Genomic DNA, 11,744 nt, shown 5'->3' on the forward strand with positions numbered 1-11,744 from the left:
ATAAATTCAGGCATAATAGGGGGTTTCTACCCATCAAATGAACTTGAATTGCAACATTCCTCTTCTAAAAGTGATGTTTTAATACCATCACCTCACCTAACATTGATGAAGATGATATTAACTGGACAAGAAATGTTTCCACAAAACCAAAACATTCTGTTGTTCTTTCACCATAATTTGAGAGGTTTGATGAGAATACATAACCTAACTAATTCTAATGCTGACAGCAATATTGGATCCACTATTTGTGCATTATTTACAACTTGGTATCAAATTACATATTTGAAAGTTTAAGGTGTAAATTTTACATGGACTGTAATTTAGGGGGCTTAATTATATTTTTCTTGATAAATAATGGAACAAATTTTGAATAGGAGAAGTTGCACTAAGATATCAATAAAGATTAACTGGCAAGCTTGAAGGCATCAATGAAGAGACCATAAGTGAAACCCATTTTGAAATTGTTCAGAAGAGCAATAGGAAAAGTAACTTTAGGCCTGCTGTAATAGAACTTAGTCACATACTCTGTAAGAAGAACACAAAGCACTGCTGCAATGACATCATTGACTCCTAGAGCTCCAAATGATAGGGAGATTGTCTGTGCAACATAGAATCCACCCAGCAAGGAGATTCCACCGAATAGAGTCCTGCGAGAAGGGCTCTTGAAGTAATTCCTTGAGAGTTCAGGCACGAGTCGAATGATGTCAACTAGTCTCCGTGATCCGCCATTATCTTGGACAGCTCGAACACGAAGCCCTGCTGAAGATCTGGACATAAAGCTTCCAGAGACCCCAACTTTGGGTTTAGTACTCAGGTGAAAGTTGAGACCAATATGGATCAGGTTCATTGACAGAGCCATTGTTCTCTTGATCAGAAATCAGTAAGTTTGAACCAGAAAGATAGCCAGCCTAGGAAAGTTAGTAGATGCAGAATGTTATATAACAGATAATCACATATTCAGTCCAGCAAGAATAACACCAATACAAAAAATAAAGCGAAAAGATATCAAATAAGTAGAACAGAATTAGTAATACCAGGGATTTAATGTGGACTAAAATTTGACTGTAATATTTTCAGCTACACGTGGTTCTTAAATTTTAATCTTAATTTCTACATATTTGCATTAGATTAGCACATAGATCATAGGTGCAGATCATCCACTGTAAAATTTCCTCAAGCATCTAAAACTTAAAGTAGACGTTTCAAAGCAACACAAGTATTTAAATAGGACGGGTCTATAGCAATATTCAGATGAATAATATGAGCTAAGGTGAAAAAACAGCGCAGAAGTTTAAAGACATGAGTGCTTCCTTTCAAATGAAAATTCTATCTTACAGATAACTTCACTTAGAAAACCTGCTAGTAGGTCAGATTATCACAGCCTCACAAATCACAACACAACAGAAGCAACATTTTTATAGAAACAATATATGTGTGTAAGTTTGAAAATCATTGAGGCATTATATCAAACACTTCATGAGCATCTTCTACCACACTGTTTGCAACGAAGATACCCAATAAAGTTTCTTTGGGCCATCATATGAAAAAGTTCTCCAGCATCGCTAATCCTACCAGTATCATCAAATCATGAACACAAATATCATGGATTTGTTTATTTCTGTTTCTTGAGCACTTCATAGAAATTGGAACTACAAACAGAATTTCAAACTTTATTATTATTATTATTATTAGTTTATAAATTTGAATTAGTTAAGAGGGCAAGCAAGAAAAGGAATGTGTAAATATTAAATAATGATTGAATGAATATGAAATAATGACTTTGAGAGTTGATAGTGCGCTTCACTGACCTAAATCGAGGAAAAAGAATAAGCTTTCTGCTATTCTGTGGACTCTGGAAACTAGAGACCCCAACACCAAACTCAGAATGTTTTTTCCTTCCATTTTTGGGCTCAAGAAAATTTTTGTTTAGGTTTCTGTGAATATGCCATGGGCTATACCTTTTGGACCCTTAAATTAGTTTGTAAATAGTAAGCAACTCTAATAAAATATTTTTAGAATATTTTTAAGAAGTAAATAAATTTATAATTAAAATTTGTATTGAAATTGATAAATAAAATAAGACCAAATTTATTTTATAAAGATGATATCATCTTAATAAAAAATTAATACATTATTTTAATAAAATAATATAAAATTTTAATTGAATTAAGATCAAATATTAAAATAATAAATCATACTTTTAATTTTAAATCATTATTTATGACATATGATCTCAAAAATATTAATTTATTATTTTATAAAATTTAAAATTAACATTAGTGATATCCTAAAAAATTAATTTATGTTCAAGAATATTCAATCTCTTATAGAAAGGTGAATTTAGAAAGGACTACTTATTTGTTTTCGGTTTATAGCTTTACAAGTAGTGAAAAAAAAAATTGTGTTGAGAAAAAATAAAAGAGATTTATTTTTAATAACTTTTTTAATAATAAAGACAAATATTTCAAACTAACAAAAAAAACTCAATTTTAAACTGAACAAATTATTAAAATATAAAAAATTTTAGTCTAAAATTAATATTTTAGACCAAAAATTAATTTTTTAATTAAATTTTTTATTTAAACAAAATATAAAAAATAATAAATAAATGAACCTATCCATTTAGTTCGATAGACTTCCTCTAAATATTTTACACTTTTTAATTTGAAATTTTGAAGACTCATATATATTTAATATATAATTTACTCCCCTCTTTAAATATGTACAAATAAAAGTTCTTTAAAATGTTATATTATATTATAACAACGTATTTGTTAGACTTGTTACACTCCATTTTGTGCTTATAAGACTAGACTAAAATTTACATAAACAATGACATCTGGTCATTCTTCTATATTATACTCTAATACTTCAAAACAAAATCTAGATATGAAAATGAATCAGCTAATAAATGTTTCAAAAGCATTGGTTAATAAATAAAGTAAAATATTTTATTTATTTTAATGTATTAAAATTTTAATATTTTTTTATATTTTTATTAAATTTTTTTATATAGTATAGTAATAGTAGTATAATAGTATTAGGGATTTTAACCAATAAAAAGGGACCCTAGCATTCGAGCAAAACCAAACGAAATAACGACGTTAACAGCACAAAGAAAAAGTACTAAGTCACGAAAACTGAACAGAAGAGAATAGAAATTTTTTTTTTTTTGCCCTATCTTCAAAACTTAGCTCCAAACTAATAAGATTCACCTTCGTTGCTTCAAATTCTTCATACAATGTTCTACAGAGGGTAACAACACTTTATCTACCTCTTTGTTTTCTTATTTCAATTCTTTCTTTCTTTCCGTTGTTCTTATTATTACCTAATTAGGATTGGGGATTTTTCCCCCTTTTCTATCTTATGCAAAGCGTGGCTTAATTTCTTAATTCTATTGAATTTTCTTTTCTTTTTTTCCCCTCTTTTTATTATGATTGTGTTGAAATGTTTTTAAATTGTCAAAATTTCAGCGACCCGTAATGGTAATTGGTTGATTTCTTTTACGAAATTTTGAACTATCTTCCTTTTGCTCTCAAATTCGGAACAAATTATATTTAATTATAGGTGAATACTGAATAGTGATGAATGATGAGTTACTTACAAGCGTTGTCTCAATAAAGTAATGCAAAAACGTATGAGGGGGAATGCTCGAGTTATAGGTTTTCAGATGAATGATATGATTGCAATTATAGCTGTAATGTATTCCTTGCATTATGATAAAGCTGTTGCTGCATAAAACTGAATGCTGGGAAGATCAAACCCTTTACTCTTACTAATTATTTGTTTTGGAATGAAATTTTATTCAATGTGTTATAAGTAACCAAGGGGAGAATTTCAAAGTCATAATAACTCTTATGAATTAGGAAGGCATGGAGGGGTGTATGCAGAATAGTTTGCAGCTTATGGGGTTTCTCTATAAGTTTAGGTCTTCCTTAAGTTCTAGTTTTTAATGCATGAAATAGTAGAGGTCCACCTTTTTATTACTAAGTTCTTTCTGCAATATTACTATTTTTAAAGAATTCAAGATATTCTAATTGATTGTCATTTTACTCAACACAAATAGAATTTCTGATACCATTATTATCTTTGCTTTCCTTGCATTCATTTTGTTGCCACGTATTTTAGTGACAGTGATCAGTGATATGATGTGTAAATTTCTCTTTTCTACTTGGTATTTTAGTCATTTAGATCTAGAGCACTCTTATATTTTCTTAATCCTAGTGCATAACCTTAAAAGACTAACATTGTGAACTAGAGAGACTAATAGAAATGTTTCTTGAAATGCCTCAACTTTACCATCACAAATTACTTAACAGGCATAATTCAGAATGCAAGTGATTCAATAGTTAAAACATTTGGCCGCATCCTAATGTAAGGTGTTATACACAGACTTCATATTTAATATTTTTCATAGTTATTCAACAATGTGATTATGGACTATTGCATTTCTTAAGTTCTTATGGACTATTGTTTTCCTGATTGTTTGTTATGGATTATTGGCTGTACTAGATGAGAATATGGTGACTACTGTGGTCTTTTGTCTTTTTTGCTTGATGATATTATGCATAATATTGGGATCCTCCATCTCTTCCCTCACACACATATAACAGGTTCACTTAAGAAACCTGAAGGGATAGTATCAACTGGCATACTGCTTCTTGTGACTAAATATTGATTAATTTGTCAATTTGTTTGTAGTCATTGCTGATGGCTCATCATGCATTTCTATTAGTCCATCTGCTTATCACTATCTGAGTAATTAAGTCAAAGAGCAGTTTGTTTAAAGATGCTGTCTTGCATTGGTGTTCAGTCATTTGTTTGTGTATGCTTCATGTTCAGAGCTTCCTGTTCAATGAAAATAAGTGAACTTTTTTCATTAATAACTAAATAAATAATGAAAACAAGTTCTCTTTGTTTAAGGTATTTCTGCACCTTTTGTGTTGAACTTAAGAGATTGTTTGTGCTTCGGTATTGTTATTTGTTATGAAAAAATGCTTAATGACATGATTAAGCTGATCCTCTAATTTAGATGTGTCAAGTGGTAGCGTAGTAGGTAGTAACCAAGCATTTATTAGGTTCCCTTTGAATGAGATTTTAGACCCAAACTTTAGATTAAGAATTAAGAACACTATCAAAAGTCTAAGTTGAACCACGTGAGAAGTAATTTGTTATTTGTGCTGTCTTTTGCTCTTTTGTTCATGGCAACTGTGGTTTATGATATCCTTTATTTATGATATATCTATAATCTATGTCTTCTATAGGATTATTGGTTGTCATTCTTCTTTTTACCCTTTTGCACCAAAAAGTAGCATGCCAATGTAAAAGGAATTTGTTTATGCAAGTTTATTCTGCTTTCTTTATCAGTAACTTGCTTTATAGAAAAATTCCTCTATAGCCTTCTGATTTCTTGTTTTATGATTTAAGTACATCCCAAGAACTTCAAGGATGGATTCCATCTCACTTAGGCATCCGTCATTGATAATTTCATTTGAGGATTGAGCCATTTATGGGGTTCGTCCGTCCATTTTCAGTAGGTTTAAATCTTAATAGGCGACTGACTTGTCTGCCTTATTTATTTATTGATGTTGACATGGCTTCCTTCTGTTGCTACTTGATGCCATGTAAAAGTCTAGAGGCATGGATTTGAAACATCAAAAAAGTTGGGAGGAAGAGCGAAAATGATTTCTGCCTAATGTGGCAGAGAGAGGGTAAAAATGAAGAGGGGGAGGGGCAGTGGGAGAGAGAGGATTATGATTGCCTTATAGAAGAAGGAACAAGATGGTTTATAATGTTATAGAATAGAAAGGCAAGAGTGAAGTTATATGAGACTTATTAACATTCACAACATGATGCAGTTTCTTGGTTTGGCAATGAGCATGTTTGATTTTGGTATTAATTTTCTGCATTCATTTTCAGATTTTTTTTATTAAGAAAGATGTGAAAAACGGTGAAAACAACAAATTTGATCTCTGTTTTCATTTCCGTTCTCCCTTTTTCCATCACAAATGCTAAAAACGTAAAAACATTGAAAAAGAAATTAGAAAAGAAAATAGAAACCAGAAGTAAGATTTTGATATCTCCTTATAATTATTCAAGACCTAATGTTTATACTAGAGTGGATTATGTTTGAAGGATTAAAACAGTCACGTATCTTTTGAGGACTAGTTTGAAGTTTACACTATTTTACCATAGTGTATATTTGTTAACTAATAACGAGCTTCTCAATTTCTGTTATGGTTATGGATCAAAATTGCAGTAAATATGCTGATGGTGGCGATGGGCGTGAAATGGCTGCAAAGCGTCAGCGGACTGTAGATCCGGGATCTTCATTCTATGGTACTTCCCCTGGTTCCAGTTTTATGTACAATCCAACTCCATATGGATATGTCAGCCAACCACCACCACCTCCACCTTTTCCTGTTGTTCGATTGCGTGGCCTCCCATTCGATTGCACCGAAACTGATGTTGCCGAGTTCTTCCATGGCCTTGACATAGTTGATGTTCTTTTTGTTCACAAAGGTGGAAAGTTCACTGGTGAAGCCTTCTGCGTTCTGGGTTATCCTCTTCAAGTCGACTTTGCTCTTCAAAGAAACAGGCAGAACATAGGTAGAAGATATGTCGAGGTTTTCAGAAGCAAGAGGCAGGAATACTACAAGGCAATTGCAAATGAGGTTTCAGATACTCAAGGTAGTTCACCCCGTCGAAGTGCACCTCGGGCTAAATCATACGATGATGGGAAAGACTCAGCTGAGCATACCGGGGTGTTGCGGCTGAGGGGATTGCCCTTTTCTGCTAGCAAGGATGACATAATGGACTTCTTCAAGGATTTTGTGCTGTCCGAAGATTCTGTTCATATTGTAATGAATTCCGAAGGCAGGCCATCCGGGGAGGCTTACGTCGAATTCACAAATGCCGAAGATTCTAAAGCGGCAATGGCAAAGGATAGGATGACCCTCGGAAGTCGCTATATAGAGTTATTTCCTTCATCACACGGTGAGATGGAAGATGCAGTTTCAAGAGGACGGTGATTCCCTGTTGACTCTCTCCCTTTCTCCTTTGTAGTTGTAATTGTTAGCTTGATCTTTTATATGATTTAAGATTTTGTTTAAATAGACATTGCTTTACTATATTTGTTTTAGGATATATATATGGATATGCTTTTCAATATGCTGATTAAAATATGAGCATTTGCCTGGATTGTGAATTATGTGGATTATTTTTCTGGTCACCTGCCACCAGATTCTTGTGACTAGTTCGGTTTAGTCTACATAGAAGCTTTGAAATTGGATTGTAGATGGTAAAATTCAGTCATTTTAAAGGCCGAGTTTGGAAATTAAGGAGCAGAAGAAGGGGATAATTTTTCAAGGAACTTTTATTCTAAGTTTTCTTATTGGTTTTTGGAGCTGAAAATTTCCTTTTTTTTTGGGTGGATTTTTTCCAACGGGCACATGGGCTGAATATTGCTTGAACAAGTTTTTTTAGGCAATAAGGGAAACAAAAACCAAGACACACAATGCTTACATGTGCTTTTTATAATATGTAGAATGTTCTGTTTCTTATTTTTTGTTATTATTGCTGCTTGAAAGATTATTCAACGATGCCAATTGCCAAAGGAAATGGGATTAAATTATAGTTCGAGTTTGGTGGATCAACATGAAAATTAGTTTACTTTACAACAAAACATCAATTTGTCACTAGTGTATCAAATCATATGATGCAGTGATTTGTCGTTCGACATTAATTAATCACTTCCTAAAAGAGAAATGATTTTGCCCATATTTTTTTTATTCATCGAGTTGCTAGTTCTTCTTAATTATTGATTGGTGCAGAAATGAATATATTTCTTATTTCTTAAGTCAACTCGATATAAAAAAATTGAGACTATAAATAACAAAACTCATCATATCAAATGTCAAATGGACTGGCCTTTAATAGCCCTTTATATTTTAGTTTGCTCATTTCAAACCGAGCAAGTAAGTTGAGTTTCAACTTGTTGAGTTTCCAATTGAGTTTGAAATAACTCATGATTTAGTATAAACTCTAAACTAAAATTGTCAAGTGTTGTAATTTCCAGGTAGCAAGCACATCTAACTACCAAAATTTGTTGTGTACCACATATTGCACATAAAATCTCTCCAATAATTGCAAATAAAATTCTTTGCCAAATTAAATGCTTTTATTTAATAAATGTATATTGACATGTGTATGTATCATAAGTATATCAAACCGGAAATAGATCCTCTCCATTTTTTTTGTCACCGGAGAGAATAAAGTGTAATCTCCCACCTTTAATTTTACAAGTGGGACCAGCAATAAATGAGAGAGAAAATGTATTGAATGGTGAGATCTTTCACTGGATACCATCCAGTTTTTTTTCCACTGGAGAGGATCCACTCCCTAGGAATATTTTTTTAATAATGCAAATTAAAGTAGTACTATTATAATATTATGATTTAACTTATATTCTCATTCTCTATGCTTCAAATGGTGAATTCCTTGCAGCATGGAATTTTTCTTTCATCATTATTGCAGCTGAATGAAACTGGTAATTTGGCACGTGAATTTTAGGGCTCTCTTGTGCATGGTTATCGGTTACCACCCATAACAAATCAACCTTGTTTTCAACTCAAAGATTTTGTCAGTCCGAAAACTCAGACATATGCAAGCCTGACATTATTTGCATGGAAAATTAAATGAGCACCTTAAATAGTCGAACCGGGTTAACAGGAACCGATAATTTACTATTTGGTTCGATAAAACATCGGTTGAACCAATCAAAATTGGTTAAACCGCATTGAATCGTGGCATTTTTAACCATTAATTGGTTCAAAAAATTATAAAATAAAAAAAAATATTTAGAAAAAGAATATTTATGTGCATTTTATTTTAAGATATATTTTTGCTGGAAATATATGTCAGCTATGATAATCTATTTTCTATTTTGCAATTTTTTTAAACAACAAAAAAGTACACATAAATAGGAAAATAGTTTGAAGAAAATTGTAAAAGAAAATTACATAATTGAAAAAGATAAGGTAAGAACATTACATAAAGGTTAACTTGTAAAGTATTTAGCGATGTTCCAAGGTCAACCACCTCCTCTTTGCTAACAATTTCATCTTATTTTGTAAGGTTAATCCTGAAGTATGTTTAAACATCTTACATTTATTGAATTCTTATGAAAGTATCAGTGGTCAGAGGGTAAATCTAAATAAATCTGCTGTATTTTTTAGCCACAAAACTTCCTCCATTATTCGTACATTACTGGCTAACTTTATGAATATTAATCATATTGGGGCTCAGGATAGATACTTTGGTTTGCCTTCTACAGTCTCTAAATCGAAAAAGGTTTCTTTTAGTATGATTAAAGAGAAGGTTCGGAAAAGAATCCAAGGGTGGAAGTGCAATCTTCTATCGTCAGGTGGTAGACAGATATTGCTTAAGCCAGTGGGAGAAGCTTTTCCTATTTATACATTGTCTTGCTTCAAATTGCTTGATGGTTTAATTTCGGAAATTCACTCTCTACTTTCTCAATTCTGGTGGGGACAAAAAGATTCTGAAAGGCGGATGGCTTGGATTAGTTGAAACACTATGACTCGTCCACGAAGAGAAGGAAGCCTCGAATTTAAAGATCTTAGAATCCAAAATCTGGCGCTTTTAGGCAAACAGTTTTGGCGACTCGTAACACAGCCTACTTCCCTACTATCCAAAAGCCTAAGAGGTAAATACTTTAGCAATGGTAATGCTATAACGGCAGAAATTGGAGTCTTACCTTCTTGGGGATGGAAGAGCATACTGGAAGGTCGAAAGATTGTTGAAAAGGGTCTTAACTGGACTGTGGGTACTGGAGAGAATATCCGAACCTTTGAGGATCCTGGCTGCCTCCTCCGTATCCTTTAATGATTTCTGACATGTCAAACAGACAGGCTATTTCTGAGTTGGTTCCAAGAGTTAAAGATCTAATTACTGAAGATAGGAATTGGAATCAGAATCTCATTTAAGAATTATTTTTCCAAGACGTTGCTGACAGAATTTTGTCAATTAAAATTCAGCATAGTAGGGACAAGTTGCAATGGAATTTGAACAAATCCAAATAATATGATACAATTTTAGATTACAGAATTGGCTATTTGTTTTACCATCTGCCTCTGGAGCTTTGCCTTAATTATATGCAACAGAAAAAGCCGTCGATTGATCTATGGAAGTTAAACTTGCCTCACAAAATTAAGCTTTTTATTTGAAAAGCTCTCCATGGCCGGCTTCTGGTGCTTGTTCAGATTCATCACCGCATCCCACCTATATCGCCAATATGCCCCTGCTCCTGCTGTCATGAAGCAACAGAAACAGTCACTCATTGTTTGATCGATTGCTCTAGAATTAAAGAAGTATGGTCTCAAAGTTATCTTCGTGACTGTCTTCCCCCTCAAAGTCCTAACGACTTTTGGACATGGTGGACTGCATTAATAGAGATGTTTAACCCGTTGAAGAATGCTGACCGTAATCCTCAATTGCTTGCCATCATTTGTTGGAACTGCTAGAAACCTCACAACCAGTTAACTTTTGAAGGTTCTACTTCAATGCCGTCTGCCATTCTAGCAAACTCTGTCAAGTTGCTCCGTAATATTCAAAGAACTTTCAATTTAGATCGTCATCTCCATGAGGCAAACTCTTAATTTTATTCAAATTGATTTACCATTCTTTCTTCTTTAAGATTTTTCTTCGTTTTTTGACCATACACCGTTGGATGAATACCTTCAGAGTATTGTTTTAAAAAATCTCTACTTTTTATTATGCTGTCCTTTTTTTGGACATCTTTATATTTTATTTTTCAATAATTAATGAAATATAACCCTACTATCTCTGAAAAAAAAATTTCAACCTTTTAATAGTATAAAAATAATTTACTTTTATCTACTGTTAATGTAAAAAAAATTATATATAAATTTAATTAAATAATTGTATAAAATTTTTTATATTATTAATATATTAAAATTAAACTTTTCATCATCCCTTTTAACACATTTTTTTTTTCAATACAGAAAAAAAAAACTAGTGTCCAAAATCTTATAATTCTTTTTCAAATATTAAACTCAATGTAGGACACACAACGTATTAACCCTCCATCGTAGTTATCATTTTTTTTTCAACTTCAATAATAATTTTCTTATGTATGCTCTCAAACATTCTCACATATATCTATCTTCAGTTCTTACTCGTTCCTACACATATTTTACTATAAACCAATTAATTAAGGGGATTGTTACCTTAACTATGCTCCTCCTCATCATCATCATCATTATTCTCCTAAAAAAATTCTATATATATATATATATATATATATATATATATATATATTTCTCGGTTGGTTCAAAGTTTGGCGTAAATAATTGTCATTAGCAACCTATCACACTCTTTTGACTTGTATATGTTTATCCTATTATTAATATATATAGTACTAGCTAAGATTCCAACTTCAAAATATTCTTTGGTGGTAAAATGTGCATGCATGAATAAATTACTCTATTTCATTTTGCATTACACGAGTGAATGAATAATAATATAAATAAATAATATATTGATGTAATAGCCTGAGTGAAAAACAGAGCAAATTAAAATAAATAAAGAGTGAATACTCAACTCCACTTTGATAATTCTTTTGCAGAACTACGAAGTTTTTAAACAATTTTTTTTGTTTTTTAATATTTAATTTAATTAATTTTTCTGTTAATAATTTTTTTAAA

The 11,744-nt window shown here is 31.8% G+C and overlaps 2 protein-coding genes across 5 annotated transcripts; one reads left to right on the forward strand and one right to left on the reverse strand.

Moving 5' to 3' along the window:
* On the reverse strand, positions 1 to 1,944 carry LOC130961637 (uncharacterized protein ycf20). Of its 4 annotated transcripts, XM_057887620.1 has the most exons (3): positions 1,809 to 1,927; positions 1,035 to 1,649; positions 1 to 908 (listed from the first exon to the last, which is right to left on the reverse strand). In XM_057887620.1, exon 3 carries the CDS (start codon positions 857 to 859, stop codon positions 404 to 406), a length of 456 nt encoding a protein of 151 aa, XP_057743603.1. In that variant the 5' UTR covers positions 860 to 908; positions 1,035 to 1,649; positions 1,809 to 1,927; the 3' UTR covers positions 1 to 403. The 4 variants fall into 4 exon arrangements, with proteins under 4 accessions (XP_057743603.1, XP_057743612.1, XP_057743618.1 ...); XM_057887629.1 differs by lacking the exon at positions 1,809 to 1,927 and having other exon boundaries at positions 1,515 to 1,793; XM_057887635.1 differs by lacking the exon at positions 1,809 to 1,927 and having other exon boundaries at positions 1,573 to 1,640.
* Positions 1,945 to 3,096: 1,152 nt separating this feature from the next.
* On the forward strand, positions 3,097 to 7,510 carry LOC130967169 (uncharacterized). Its single transcript, XM_057892299.1, has 2 exons — positions 3,097 to 3,255; positions 6,260 to 7,510. The coding sequence occupies exons 1-2, from the start codon at positions 3,242 to 3,244 to the stop codon at positions 7,029 to 7,031; spliced, it is 786 nt and encodes a 261-aa protein (XP_057748282.1). The 5' UTR covers positions 3,097 to 3,241; the 3' UTR covers positions 7,032 to 7,510.
* Positions 7,511 to 11,744: the final 4,234 nt, after the last annotated feature.

The sequence above is a fragment of the Arachis stenosperma genome, chromosome 1, assembly GCF_014773155.1.
Source record: "Arachis stenosperma cultivar V10309 chromosome 1, arast.V10309.gnm1.PFL2, whole genome shotgun sequence".
NCBI classification, from domain to species: domain Eukaryota; kingdom Viridiplantae; phylum Streptophyta; class Magnoliopsida; order Fabales; family Fabaceae; genus Arachis; species Arachis stenosperma.

Coding starts and splice junctions, on each gene's coding strand:
- LOC130961637 (XM_057887620.1), bottom strand. CDS start 859: ATGGCTCTGTCAATGAACCTGATCCATATTGGTCTCAACTTTCACCTG.